This window comes from Pristis pectinata, chromosome 17 (assembly GCF_009764475.1).
Source record: "Pristis pectinata isolate sPriPec2 chromosome 17, sPriPec2.1.pri, whole genome shotgun sequence".
Taxonomy (NCBI): Eukaryota; Metazoa; Chordata; class Chondrichthyes; order Rhinopristiformes; family Pristidae; genus Pristis; species Pristis pectinata.
In genome coordinates, this window is record NC_067421.1 from 41992193 (window position 1) to 42008107 (window position 15915).

The following is a 15915-nucleotide window of genomic DNA, read 5'->3' on the forward strand; positions in this document are numbered from 1 at the left end:
CCTCACACCTTATTGCACTGCACCTTCTCTGTAGCTGTGACACTTTACTCTGTGCTGTTACTGTTTTTACTTGTACTATATCAATGCACTCTGTACTAACCCAATGTAACTGTACTGTGTAATGAATTGACCTGTACGATCGGTTTGTAAGACAAGTTTTTCACTGTACGTCGGCACAAGTGACAATAATAAACCAATACCAATACCAATACCAATAGGAAGAGGCCATTTAGCCTTGTACCACTCCATTATTCAATTAAATTAAGATGAATCAGTATCTCAGCACCATGACTGCCTTTTCCCAATGAACTAAAGCACTTGCCCAATGAATACCAATCAATCTCAGTGTTGAAACGTTAATTGACCCCAGCTTGTATTTATTTAGAGGAAGGAGTTCCATGTTCCTTCTCCTCTCTGTGAGAGGGGTGGGGTGGGGGGGCTTCCTGATATCAGCCTTGTAGGTCCAGGGTCTGGTTATCAGGTTCTGCCCCCTTGTTCTGGACTCACTGCCCCGAAGGAACAGCTTCACTCTCTCTACCCTCTGAACCATTCGAAACACCTCAAGCTGATCATCCTTAAATAAAGCTCGGGCTTTACTCTTTGGAGAGAAGGAGGATGAGGGGAAACATGATAGAGGTGTACAAAATATTAAGAGGAATAGATAGAGTGGACAGCCAGCGCCTCTTTCCCAGGGCACCAATGCTCAGTACAAGAGGGCATGGCTTTAAGGTAATGGGTGGGAATATCAGAGGGAGGTTTTTTACCCTGTCACGAACCAGCAACAAAAGAAACACACTGAGCATGATTCAGTGTTAAAAACTATTTTATTAATCACTACTTATGATAATACGTAAAATAAAAGTAAAAATGTTAGTATGTTAGAATTCAAAAATGATCAACCTTGAACGTTAACCCCAAAACTAAACTCTTTGTGTGTGTGTGACAAAGTCCAAAACTCCCAGTTCAGGAATGGTTCTTAAAGTTCAGTTCCGCAAGCCATAAGGTGAAACATGAGCAAGGGCTTCTTCAACAACCACCGTTGTCTGAAGATAAGATGTAGACATAGAGAAACATAGAGAGAGTACATACGAAATCCAAATGTTCCACGATGGAACCCAAACGACACTTCAGTGTTTACTCGGTAGTGACTTCCTCACCCTGAAAAGCATCCGAACCGTGGTCGTCCACATACAAATACCTGTTTCCTTCTACAGGTCAGCAACAAAGTGAACTCCACCGGATTACTTCCAACTTCCATACGTGGATTTCAGTGGCAGACACAGTTATTGTTTCTCATCCATCGATAGAGAAAACTAGCAGGCTGGTGTCTCTCTCCCTTCTCTCTCTCTCTCTCCTTCTTCTTCTGACTTCTTCAACAACGTCATTACGTCCTTTATCTTCTATTGACGTAAGCACGCCCCACACACACATACACACACACTCTCTATCTTAAAGGGACATTCCCTGAGTCTGTAACACCTCCCACCTAAAAAAAAAATTTTTCCCAAGAAAAATTTAACCGCGCATACAGTTAGTAATGTTAATAATTATCATTCTACACAACTACAGACTATCAGATTAGTACAGATACATGTTTCCCATTTAACATCGGGAAAGACAATCAGCAATCACATTATCTTTGCCTTTAATGTGAGTTATCATGAGATCAAACTCTTGCAAAATTAAACTCCAGTTTAACAGCCTTCTGTTCTTGTTTTTGACTCGGCTCAGAAACACCAATGGGTTATGATCTGTATATACAGTCAATGGTTTCTGAGCGGTGCAAACATATACACTGAAATGTTGCAAGGCTAAAACAAGCGACAGTAATTCTTTCTCTATGGTGGAATAATTCTTTTGATGCTCATTAAATTTCTTTGAAAAGTAAGCTACAGGATGGTCAATATCATCAAGGTCACCCTTCTGCAACAACACAGCTCCTGCAGCTTCATCACTGGCATCTACTGCTAATGAAAATGGCTTTTCAAAGTCAGGTGATTTGAGCACAGGATGGTAGCATAAAATGGCTTTCAGCTTCTCAAATGCTTCTTGACAAGAATCTGTCCAAACAAACTTTACTCCCTTCTTCAGAAGATTAGTTAGGGGAAGAGCAATATCAGCAAAATTTTTACAAAATTTTCGGTAATATCCAACCATTCCCAAAAATCTTCTAACAGTCCTCGTACCTGTGGGAATAGGGAACTCAGATATTGCTTGAACTTTTGCCTGAACAGGAGCTTGCTTGCCTTGACCTACAACATAACCAAGATACGTCACAGTGGCATGGCCAAATTCACTTTTAGCCAAGTTAACTGTAAGGTTAGCCTTGGAAAGTCTTTCAAACAACCTTTCTAACGCAGAGATGTGATCCTCCCATGTATCATTCCCAGTCACTAAGTCGTCAATGTAGGCATCTGTATGTTTTAACCCATGAATCACTGAATTAATCATTCTTTGAAATGTTGCCGGAGCATTTTTCATTCCAAATGGTAAAACATTGTATTCATACAATCCAGAAGGGGTTACAAAGGCTGAAATCTCCCTTCCTCTATCTGTTAATGGAACACACCAGTACCCTTTTAATAGGTCAATCTTTGTGAGAAATTTTGCCTTTCCCACTCTATCTATGCAATCATCCACCCTAGGAATAGGGTAAGCATCTGACTTTGTTACAGCATTCACTTTCCTGTAATCCGTGCAAAATCTAACAGTTCCATCAGGTTTAGGTACAATAACACAGGGCAAACTCCAATTTGAAGTAGAATGTCTAATAATATCATTTTCCAACATGTATTTTATTTCCTGATCAACAAGTTTACTTTTTTCCACATTCATTCGATATGGGTGTTGTTTGATTGGTTTTGCATCCCCAACATCAACATCGTGGGTAATTATCGATGTTCTGTTTGGAACATCTGGGAACAGATTTTTATATTTTAAAATTAATTCTCTCATCTGTTGTTTTTGTGAAACTTGTAAATGGTCCAACTTTGTTTCAAGGTTCTCCAGGATATTTTGGTTTATTAGTTTCGATGGAACAATATTTGGTCTAAATTGGCCTTCCTCAACATCAACATCAGGCATCCTAGAAACAACCTTCACATCATCCACCATGGCCACAACTGAATCCCTCTCATAATAAGGTTTTAGCATGTTTACATGACAGAGTTGTGTTTTCTTGCATCTATCTGGTGTTTTGATTATATATGTTAGATCAGTCACTTGAGATTCAATAACATAGGGTCCAGAAAAACGAGATTGCAAGGGATTATTTTGGCTAGGGAAAAATACCAACACCTTTTGCCCCACTGCAAATGTCCTAGGCCGAGCACGTCTATCAAAATATGTCTTCATTCTTATCTGGCTAGTTTTCAAATTCTCTCTCGCTAGCTGGCAGACTCTCTCCAACCGAGTTTTAAATTTTTGGACATAGTCCAACAGACTCAAGTGCACTTCTTCAATCTCCTCACATGAGAGAGCTTTTTCTTTCAATTCTGTCAACTCAGGGTCCTTTGTCTGTTCCACCATAAAATCCTTCCTCGACAAAGACAATTCTTTAAATTCAGGCTCACTGTAAGGATGTTGATCCTCCAGTGAAGACAGAAAAGTCTCAGATAAGGCATCATAATTCTCTTCCTGTTTAGGACTGTCAAAAGGAACCACATCAGACTGCATCGGACTGTCTGTCTTGGCTAATTCTCTAGCTCTAGCTCGAGTCACCGCACATGATGGGTAAACATCTGGATCATTCTCAGACTCATCAATCCTTGGTTTGGTTGTTAACCGTACCACAGGAACACTTTCTCCATCTGCAAGGTCATTTCCCAATAACAAAGAAACTCCTTCCACTGGCAACCTAGGTCTTATCCCTATCTCGACTGGTCCTTCTACGAACTTTGACTTTAAAATCACCCTGTGTAAAGGGACAGATATGGGGTCATCTGTAACGCCTCGTATTAGATTTACCTCACCAGTGTCACTTTCTTCACTAAAATTTAAAACACTGTCCAGCAAGAGAGATTGGCAAGCCCCAGTATATCTAAGAATTTTCACTGGCACTTGGGGTGACCCATCATTCAGTGAAACAAAACCCTCTGATACATAAGAACGGAATTCCTTTCTCACCTCCTCCAACTTTTCCGCTGTTACCTCTTGCAAGGACTGATCTTTAACAACGTCTCCTAAACCTTTTTGATTTTTAATTGCCTGAAAGCAAGCATTGGGCACAGCTTCCTTCCTTTTCTTCAAAAGGGCACAATTAGATATCACATGGCCAGGTTTCTTACAGTAATAACAAGTACGCTCAACAGGTTTCTCCAGCCCTGGCTTCTTTTCATCCTTCCCTTTTTGGTTACCTCTCAATTTAATCTCCGGTTTACATGGATTGTCCTTGTAACTCTTTTGAAAGGTTTTAGGTTGTCCCCATTTGGATTTATGAGTTAAAGCATAATCATCTGCCAACCTAGCAGTTTCTTGTAAAGTTTCCACTCCCTTTTCATTTAAATATGTTGTTAATTCAGCTGGAACACATCTTTTAAAGTCTTCCACTAATATCAATTCTTTCAATTTATCAAAATCCCCATCTACATTTTTAGCCATGTACCATCGTTCAAAACATATTCTCTTTCCATTGGCAAATTCCATATAAGTCTGATCTGCAGATTTCCTCAAGTCTCTAAATTTTTGTCTATAAGCTTCAGGTACCAATTCATAGGCCTTCAATATAGCTTGTTTTACCTTGGTATAATCAGCTGCATCCTCAGCAGACAAAGCAGAATAAGCTTTTTGAGCTTTACCTTTAATCACACTCTGTACCATAAGAGCCCATCCTTTCTTTGGCCAGTTTGAACTCACAGCAACCTTTTCAAAATGTTGGAAATACTGATCAACCTGATCTTCCTCAAAAGGAGGGACTAATCGAACCTCCCTGCTGGCTGAAAACCCATCATCAGAATCAGATTCCAAACTCTTTCGCTTCATTTGTAACTCATGCTGCCTCTATTTTTCCTTCTCCTCTGCCTCAAACTTTAACCGAATTAGTTCCCGTTCAGCATCTAACTTCATCCAAGTTAGCTCTCGTTCCCGTTCAGCCTCTAACTTCATCTGAGTTAGCTCTCGTTTAGTCTCTAATTTCTTCTGTTCGGCCTCTATCTTTAACTGGGTCTGTTCTCGTTCAGCCTCTAATCTCTTTTGCTCTCATTCAGCTTCTAATTTCTTTTGCTCTCGTTCAGCCTCTAATTTCTTTTGTTCGGCCTCTATCTTTAACTGGGTTTGCTCTCGTTCAGCTTCTATCTTTGCCAGCTGCACCTGTGCCTCAGAAATTGCTATTTCACTGCCAGGAAACTGTTTTAACACTTCCTTCTCAAACACCTTCTTTTCCACATAATGGCCAGCTATCAGTCTCTGAATATCTGCCTTTCTCATAGACTGCTTTACTTCTGTTTTCTGTTCAGGAATGGTTCTTAAAGTTCAGTTCCGCAAGCCATAAGGTGAAACATGAGCAAGGGCTTCTTCAACAACCACCGTTGTCTGAAGATAAGATGTAGACATAGAGAAATATAGAGAGAGTACATACGAAATCCAAATGTTCCACGATGGAACCCAAACGACACTTCAGTGTTTACTCGGTAGTGACTTCCTCACCCCGAAAAGCATCCGAACCGTGGTCGTCCACACACAAATACCTGTTTCCTTCTACAGGTCAGCAACAAAGTGAACTCCACCGGATTACTTCCAACTTCCATACATGGATTTCAGTGGCAAACACAGTTATTGTTTCTCATCCATTGATAGAGAAAACAAGCAGGCTGGTGTCTCTCTCCCTCCTCTCTCTCTCTCTCCTTCTTCTTCTGACTTCTTCAACAACGTCATTACGTCCTTTATCTTCTATTGACGTAAGCACGCCCCACACACACATACACACACACTCTCTATCTTAAAGGGACATTCACTGAGTCCGTAACACCCAGAGAGTGGTTGGGCGTAGAATGCGCTGCCTGGAATGGTGCTGGAGGCAGGTACATTGGTCAAATTCAAGAGATTGTTAGATAAACACATGGAGGAATTTAAAGTAGGGGAATATGTGGGAAGAAGGGGTTAAGTGGCCTTAGGCAAGGTTTAAAGATCGGCACAACATTGTAGGCTGAAGGGCATGTATTGTCCTGTGCTGTTCTATAACGAGAATTTTATTAAGTCTTCCACACAAAGGATTATTAGCACAACATGCGCAACAGTCCTTGACATTTCAACATGTTCAGCCAAAACAAAAGGTCCCAACACAGTGGATTTGCTGAGCCTTTTAACTGCTGATTCTCTGCTGGGCTGATCTGATGGTCCGCTGATGAGATGTGTTGCCCAGAGTTAATTCGGAGCTCCAGGTGTGCATTCTATTCCATCAGATATAAAGGCCAGAAATGACTGTAGAAAGTTTACTTCACAGAAGGAGGCCATTCAGCCCATTGTAACCCACCTTCCAGCGGAGTCTGTAGCCCTGCAGCTCATGCCTCTTCAAGCATACACCCAGTTAAACATGGGGAGGTTTCTGCCTCGTCTGAATTCCAGACCCCACTGCTTTTGGATATATTTATTTTCCCCATCTCCCTTCTACCCCTTCTAACAATTACTTTAAATCTCTGCCCCTTGTTTTATGACACTAAGATAGGTGGTTTTGTGGGCAGTGAAGAGTGTTAGCAAGAATTAAAGCAGGTAAGTAGGCTGAGGAATGGCAGATGTAATTCAGATATGTGTGAGGTGTTGCATTTTGAACATGGAACAGCATAATACAGGCCCTTCGGCCCACAATGTTGTGCTGACCTTTAAACCTCACCTAAGACTATCTAACCCCTTCCTCCCACATACCCCTCTATTTTAAATTCCTCCATATGCCTATCTAGTAATCTCTTGAATTTGACCAATGTACCTGCCTCCACCACCACCCCAGGCAGCACATTCCATGCCCCAACCACCCTCTGATATTTCCCTTGAACTTCCCACCATTACTTTAAAGCCATGCCCTCTTGTCTTGAACATTGGTGCCCTGGGAAAGAGGCGCTGGCTGTCTACTGTATCTATTCCTCTTAATATTTTGTACACCTCTATCATGTCTCCTCTCATCCTCCTTCTCTCCCCAGCTCCCTTAGTCTCTCCTCATAATCCATACTCACTAAACCAGGCAGCATCCTAGTAAATCTCCTCTGCACCCTTTCCAACACCTCCACATCCTTCCTATAATGAGGTGACCAGAAATGGACACAGTAATCTAAGTGTGGTCTAACCAGAGTTTTGTAGAGCTACATCATTACCTCACAGCTCTTAAACTCAATCCCTCGACTTATTTTGGGAAGTCAAATCAGGGTAGGACTTTCACAGTGAACAGCAGGGCCCCGGGGAGTGTCAGAGGGACTTTGGAGTACAAGTACATGGTTCCCTGAAAGTGGTGTCACAGATAGAGAGGGTGATGAGGAAGGCGTTTGGCCCGCTAGCCTTTATCAGTCAGGGCATTGAGTATTGAAGTTGGGATGTTATGTTGCAGTTGTACCAGATGTTGGTGAGACCACATTTGGAGTATTGTGTTCAGTTTTGGTCACCCTGCTATAAGAAAGATGTCCTTAAGCTGAAAAGAGTACAGGAAAGATATATGAGGATGTTGCCAGGACTCGAGGGACTGAGTTATAGGGAGAGGTTGGACAGGCTGGGACTTTTTTCCTTTGAGTGTAGGAGACTTGAGGGGTGACCTTACAGAGGTGTATAAAATCATGAGGGGCATAGACAGGGTGAATGCACTCAGTCTTTTTCCCAGGGAAAAGGAATCAAAACTTAGAGGGCAGAGGTTTAAGGGGAGAGGGGAAAGATTTAAAGGGAACCTGAGGGGCAACTTTTTCAGCCTGGGTATATGGAATGAGCTGCCAGAGGAAGTGGTTGAGGCAGGTACATTAACAATATTTAAAAGACACTTGGACAGGTCCATGGATAGGAAAGGTTTAGAGGGATACGGGCCAAATGTGGGCAAATGGGACTAGTTTAGATGGGGCATCTTGGTTGTTATGGATGAGTTGGGCTGAAGGGCCTGTTTCCGTGCTGTTTGACTCGATGACTGGGGTGGGGTCATGTCCAGCTTGAGTCAGCAGTGAGAGTGGTGGAGGTTGTGTCCATGCCCTCAGGACATCCCAGAGTATTAGCACTGCCAGTGCATTAGTTCTGGAGCTCAATCACTGTTACCGTGCAGGCAAAACACAGCCCACAATTTGTACAGAAAACAAGATGAGCAAATGGACTGGCGTTGCTTGAGGGAGGAATATAGGCCAGCCCCCCAGGAGAACCCCCCTACCCTTCTTCTAACAAATACCAGGGGAATTTTAGCCTGAGAAGGCAGACTAGTCTCAAGCAAAAGATGGCACTGTAATCAGTGTGGCACTCCTTCGGCACACTGTGCCTGAGGGACACCAGGATTGTGCTCCCGGATCTCTGGATTGGATGGTGACCCACCAGGATACATTGGGAGTTCCTTGCTTTGAGTCTCTATTTAACACCGGTCCCTTATACTTGGTCTGCCATTCAGTGATCACGTTCATCTTCCACCTCAGTGCCACCTTCCTGCACTAACCCCAAACCCCTTGAACCCCTTAAGATCTAAAGACCCATCGACCTCTTCTCGAACATACTCAGTGACTGAGCGTCCATAACCCTTTTGCGCAGAAAGTTCCAAAGGTTCGGGAGGAGGATCTGATGATGGGGGAGTCCAGAACCAGGACTGACAGGCTCCGGATATGGGAATGTCATTTGGAAGAGAGATTTCTTCACCCAGAATGGGGTGAACCTGTGGAACTCTCCACCACAGAAGGCAGTGGAATCCAAGTCATTAAGTACACTCAAGAAGGAGGGAGATATATTTCTCAATGCCAAGGGGATCAAGGGGTATGCAGAGAAGGCAGGAACAGGTACTGAAGTGGACAATCACATTGAATGGCGGACACTTGGACTGCATGGCTCACTCCCTCTCTCTATTTTCTATGTTTCTACATTTCTATTAACTTTCAGTGAATTGTGGAGCAGACACTGTGTCCTTCTGGACACCAGCACCTTATGGAGACACAAGGGACTGCGGACGCTGGAATCTGGAGCGACAAACAATCTGCTGGAGGAACCCAGCGGGTTGAGCAGCATCTGTGGAGGGAAAAGAATTGTCAATGTTTCAACCTGAAACACCAAAATCCCTTTCTCCCCCACAGACGCTGCCCATTGAGACTGGGAGGTCAACTGAACTCTTCTTCGCTGAGATTGATGGGATTTTGTTGGAAAGGCAAATCAGGACGTAGAGCCACAGTAGTTAAATGGAGTTGAGATAGAGACTGGCAGTGAAAGGCGATCAAGATTCAAGGGGCTAAATAATCTTTCCTATGTTCATTCTTATTTCATTCCTTGTTTTTCACGGTCACGAGTGTCCAATAACTGACACTCATCATTGATTCAGAACTCAGCAACACCGTGAGGTTAAGGACTTGTTGGACTAAAGCATTGTGGTGGAAGGAAGGGAGTGTGCAGTGGTGCCTTCATGAAGTGCTGACAGGAGGAGACGTGCACCTTGTCCAGACCAATCCCTGTGCGTGTCTACGGCACCTTTCATGATATGAGCGCTATACAGCCAACCAACTCACTCCTCAAATATGGTCAATGTTGTGATGTAGGAAGCATCATTTTATGCACAGCATGCTCCCACAAATAGACCAATAGCTATTTCTCAGGTGATGATAGAGGGACAAATATTGATCAACTGCTGTCTTTTGCAAAACAGTGGCCTTGGGAACATTTACCATTAGCCAAGGCAACCAACCACTCTCATCTCAGTTAAATATCCTTTAACAACGGCTCTTCCAACTGTGCAGTAGCCCTTCAGTACCACACCAGAAAGTCAGTCTGGACCGGAGCCCACACTCCTCTGACTCAGAAGCAAAAGTTCTGTCCAGTTAGCTGTGGATAGACCCAAATGATTGGAGTCTCTGAGTGAACTGTTTGGGTGGGGTTATGACACAAGAGATGTACAGAGCAATGCGAAAATGTGGACCAGGTTTTCCAATTCCATTTGTTGGGATGTGAGTGCCAGCAAATATCAGGAAGGTGGAGGGAGGGGATGGAACAGCACAGTGCACACAACTGAGCCTTGAGCAGGTGTGAGATGATGAGTCAAACGTTTTCTGGCTTTTTTGCTGTTGTTGAATGTTTGCGAGATGTCGCAAAGGGAGCTAGGTCTGCAGGTGCTCTGTGATCTGCCCCGTGACCCACCACACTGTCACAAACCAGCAACAAAAGAAACACACTGAGCATGATTCAGAGTTAAAAACTATTTTATTAATCACTACTTATGATAATACGTAAAATAAAAGTAAAAAAAAATGTTAGTATGTTAGAATTCAAGAATGTTAAACCTCGAACGTTAACCCCAAAACTAAACTCTTCGTGTGTGTGTGTGACAAAGTCCAAAACTCCCAGTTCCTGAATGGTTCTTAAAGTTCAGTTCCGCAAGCCATAAGGTGAAACATGAGCAAGGGCTTCTTCAACAACCACCGTTGTCTGAAGATACGATGTAGATGTAGAAAAACATAGAGAGAGTACATACGAAATCCAAATGTTCCACGATGGAACCCAAACGACACTTCAGTGTTTACTCGGTAGTGACTTCCTCACCCCGAAAAGCATCCGAACCGTGGTCGTCCACACACAAATACCTGTTTCCTTCTACAGGTCAGCAACAAAGTGAACTCCACCGGATTACTTCCAACTTCCATACATGGATTTCAGTGGCAAACACAGTTATTGTTTCTCATCCATCGATAGAGAAAACAAACAGGCTGGTGTCTCTCTCCCTTCTCTCTCTCTCTTTCTCCTTCTTACTTCTTCAACAACGTCATTACGTCCTTTATCTTCTATTGACGTAAGCACGCCACACACACACATACACACACACTCTCTATCTTAAAGGGATTTTCACTGAGTCCATAACAACACCAACGTGGTCACCGACGCCCAATTCACAGCATGGCCCTGCTTGGCCTCGACTCGGACTTGGATCCACTGTTGCTCATCTCCTCATGGAAAAGCTTCAGCATGATCTGGATCCGCTTCTTGATCTGAATGCAGGAGCCACGGCCAGCGTACATGTAGAGCATGGGGTTGATACAGCTGTTGGCGTAGGCAAAGCAGGTGGCCAGGGGGAGGATGGTGACAAGTTGTTGGTTGGTGGTTGCGTGTACAAGGTACAGCACATGGAAGGGTAGCCAGCAAATGAAGAACGCCCAAATGATCATGCAGGTGATCCTACGCGATCTGACCGATGATCTCCTCCACTTCTGTCTCACCTTGACTGTGATGATCCAATAACAAACAGCAATTGTGAGAAAGGGCATTAAGAAAGCCAGGGTAAACCTCGCCAGTACTAAGGAGCTGAGGCTGTACCTATCCTCACAGTAGAAACAATATATTATCCCTTCCTCATTTTCCATGGTTTTCCGGATCAGGAAGAAGGGAATGCTGGGGACCACGGCCAAGATCCACACAACTAATGACACCCCAACTGCCAATTTCACCGTCCGATGGTTCTGTGACCAAATCGGCAAGGTGACAGAGATGCACCTGTCCAGGGCGATCACCATCAGAGTGAAGACACTGGCAAACATGTTTAGCTGGCTGACAAAACTGAGGAGCTTGCACATGAAGCTTCCAAATGGCCAATGGAGACCCAGGGCCTGATGGGCAATGGTAAAAGGCAGCAGAGCAGTGAAGGTGAAGTCAGCCAGTGAGAGGTTCAAGACCCAGATCATACTGACTGTCTTCCTCACCTCGTGAATTGCTATCCACAGGACCAGTCCGTTGCCAGAGACTCCAAGGAGGCAAATGAGGCAGTAAAGCACCAGAAGGAATGAGAACTTTTCCTCACTGTCAAATCCAACTGAAGAATATGGTGGAATTGAAAATGAGAAGAAATCGTAATCGTTCATCAGAGTTGTCGCCATCTTCACTGATCTGCAGCGTCTTCCTGTAAAACAGACCAACTTATCTTCAGTCTCCACATCAATAGGCTAAATAACGTGATCCAACACAAGGGTATTGATCTATTGGTCACCAAATGTAGCAATGCAGGTTAACTTTGGAAAGCAAACCAGGTGTTGGGGTTCACTCCAGAAGGGAAACACTAAAGAAGGAGGGAAGTTCTGGAACACATGGATCGGACCTCAGTTGGACCACCCTGGGGGCACGGTGTGTGGCTCAGATCTCCATGTTCTGAAAAGGAACCTGGAGAAGGAGTGCCAGGAACACGGGAAGTTCTGTTCAACAATTCATTCGCAGTATATGGATATTACTGGCACATTACCCATCCCTGCTTGTCCTGAACTGAAGAGTCAACCAGATTGATGAGTCTGGAGTCACACATGGACCAGAGTGGGTAAGGACTGCAAATTTCCTCTACTGAAGGACATCTGTGGACCAGATTGATTTTTATATGGTTTACATTACTGAGATTAGCTTTAATTTCAGATTTATTTAAAGATTTGAATTTAACTGCCTCAGCTGCCATGGTGGGTCTTGAACTCATGTCTCTGGATCAGTGGCCCAGGAGACTGGCTGCTGGCTCAGTAACAGCCATTGCACCCAGACTAGAAAGGCTACACGTACCAGGTGGATTGGACAAACAAGGACACTTCTCTCTTGAACAGAGAATCCAAGGGATCATCTGATGATAGTGTACTCATAAAGAAGATCAGAACTAGCTGAGGTTGTCACTAACAAAACCAGAAAGGAATTCAAAAAGAGTGAATTACCAAAAAGAGTGGATAAAATGTGTCACTCGCTATCCAGGAGAGGGCCAAGACCAGGGCAGGACTGGAAGGAGGTGTTGGGTGGGGAAAGCTCTCTCAGGTGCAATCAGTTCATTCTTGCCTACCCTTTTCCCATAGACCTGCAGATTGTTTGTCCTCAGTTGCCTGTTCCATTCCCTCTGGAAAGCCCTGACTGGGGTATTTCCACCACCGTTTGAAACTAAATTAAAAATAGTTTCTGCAGGATATTTGTTCACATCTCTCCGGTAACTTTTGCCTGAAGCTGTTCCACCTGGTCTTTGAAGCGATGGGAACAGCTTCCCTCTCTCCCATGTCTAAACCAGGCCCAGCTCCACCAAACTCCCTCTCCATCTGTTCCAGGGAGAACAACCCCAAGTTTTCCAATTGAGCACTGCAGCTGAAATCCGTCGTCTCTGGAATTCTTCCAAAAAATCCCTTCCATACCCTCTCTAGAGTTGCACACCCTTCCCAAAGTGTGGAGAGGAGAGCTGGACTCCAGCTGTGGCCACGACAATGTATTGTATAAACTCAACGTAACCTCCCTGCTTATGCACCCTGTCTCCTGGTGAAGCTCTGCTATACCAACTGCTTTCTCCACATGTCCTGCCTCCAAAGGTCCATCTGTTGCAGCACTCTCACACAACAGTGCCTGTTAGTCTATAATGTCTCTACTCAATCTTCCTGCAAACGTGCACCATTTCACGTTTCTGTGTGGAAAGTGTCCATCTGACTAACCATGTGCTCTCTGCCCAACCTCCATGTCTGGCGTTATCTGCACATATAAATATACTGCAACATGCACAGACATCTCACACTATCATCATCAGGTTGACCACAAAAGAAAAATTGGTGATTTACAATCATCTCCGAGACGCATCTCAAGAGCGCAGTAGTGGAGCTGAAGCCACAACGAGCAAGTTGTGGAAAGGTTCATGTTTCAACAGAGTGGGCTACTGGTCATGTATGACAAACTTCCTGCAAACATTAATGTCAACAAAGAGAATAACACAGAGCAAAATGCTAATAATGCTATCAGGGTAAGAGATGATCTCTTTGTCATCAGCGCGCCTTCCCAAAAGCAAAACACTGTGGACATTTAGTCCTGAAATATTGCCTCTGTCCGAAATAGGAAACAGAGGACGCTGGAAAGACTCAGTGGATCAGTCAGTACCTGTAGAGAGAGAAGCAGAGTTAACCTTTCAGGGAAGGCAGAGAGGGAGGAAAGGAGGGAAGGAAAGGTTTGACATTGGGTAGAAGGCAAGGGTGATTGGATGACAAGGGATAATGCCACAAGTAAAGAAACAAAGGAGTTGAGGGGAGGTGCAAGTAGGAACATCAGAGTCATTCCCACACCTCCTGATGAGAAGAGGGACCTGTGTCTGCGGTTATGAATGCATTTCTGGTTATCAAACTTTGAGTTCCACTTCAGCATTGTCCTGAAGAGTATCATTCTAAACTCTGACCAAGTGCTGGAGATTTCAAATCCTGCTCAAGGGATAAAAATACAGAGGGAGTACTGCACTGTCAGAGGAGTGGCCTTTCAGTGGAGACCTCATGGGGTCAGACAGCACAGAAACTGGCCCTTCAGCCTACATCCATCCATACTAACCCATTTACCAGCTCTTGGTCCACAGCCTACCATGCCTTGAGGATTTGTGTTCATCCAGATACTTCTTGTGAGAGTCTCTGCCTCCACCACCCCATCAGAGGTTCCAGATTCCAACCACCATCCAGGTCCTCAGAATCCCTCTAAACCACTTACCCTTTGTCCTAAGCCTTTGTCCTGAAACTGAGCTCCTACCTGCTCTCACAGGTGGACGTACAAGGTGCCATGGCACTCTTTTAACAAGGACTAGGAACCCTCTCTGCTGTATTGACCAACACTCACTCCTGAAACATTAGCTCTGATTCTCTTTCCACTGATGCAGTGTTGTGATCCTGTACACTCCACACCTCGAGTTCTGACCTTTCCTCCATAGATGACAGATTCCCAGCTCTTGTACGATGGATTTCCATGCTCCATTCTCTCCCCACCGATACTGCCCTTGCGAGAAAGCTTTTGTAATGCTGAGAACTTCCAGCACTTTCTGTTCTCCCAGATCAGAGAGGTAGGATCCAAGGACCACCTTAAAGCAGGAGAAAGAGGCAGAGAAATTTGAGGAGGTTGTTGCAGGCATAGGGCTGTGGGCAGCTGAGGGTGCTGCCGTTAACAGTGGAGCCATGGAGTTTGTGAAAGTGGAAAAGGCGGGAGTGGAGGAGGGCAGGGTTCTTGGTGGGTCTCAGGTGGAGTTAGTTACTGGGACAGGGCAAGGGGGAGACCCTGCATGGATTTGAACCAAGGATGAACATTTTAAATTTATGCAAATAGGTCAGCTGACAATTTAGGTGAGTTAACTGTTTATTTTTGCTCCCTAACCATGAGATGATGGTTTTGGGGCTGGAATATTCTGTGCCCGTGCTCAGTGTTTCCAGTTCAGCGATAATGACCCTTGGACTAAGTGTCAAGAGCAAGATCTGTCAAGGTCCGCATCAAGATGAAAAATTTGTCTCAGAAGGAACATGTTTGCGATCTAGATCAAGATACCGACCAAGAAATCTATTCCCTTCACCCAGAGCACTTAGATTTCCTGCCCTTTGAGACTGCGTTTTTAATGAATTACCATATGTTGTTTCTCCAATGAGAAATGAAAGTGGAACCTCATCCACCTCCCTTCCCAGGAGGACACCAACATTCCCACTGCGTTGTTGTCAAACCATGATCTCTCACCAAACGGACCAAGCGGCAGGTTCACTGGACAATACTGCCATTGTCCTTTGGGGTACTTTGTTGGATTTGGCTGACATTGACTGCACTCCAGAATAGTTCATCAGCTTCTGTGGGTGAGTAAGAGGTCCTGAGGAGACATAACTGCAGCCTCTTGAGCTGGGTAACATTGGGCTCCAGTGAGACATGTAAAGGCATCGTGATCAACATCAGAGAGGGGGCCACAGGGCATCAGAATGATGGGAGTGGGCTGGGAAGTGGGCACATATGGAGGAAGGGTCAGAGCTCAAGCTACAGAATGAACGACCTTACCACACCGCA

General features: G+C 44.4%; 1 protein-coding gene across 1 annotated transcript; it reads right to left on the reverse strand.

The window, feature by feature from the left end:
- Window positions 1-11024: 11024 nt before the first annotated feature.
- On the reverse strand, window positions 11025-12005 carry LOC127579207 (C3a anaphylatoxin chemotactic receptor-like). The gene has a single exon (XM_052031814.1). The coding sequence runs from the start codon at window positions 12003-12005 to the stop codon at window positions 11025-11027; it is 981 nt and encodes a 326-aa protein (XP_051887774.1).
- Between the last annotated feature and the right edge of the window lie 3910 nt (window positions 12006-15915).

Bases quoted from the DNA above. Each gene is read 5' to 3' on its own strand.
- LOC127579207 (XM_052031814.1), bottom strand. From the start codon at position 12,005: ATGGCGACAACTCTGATGAACGATTACGATTTCTTCTCATTTTCAATT.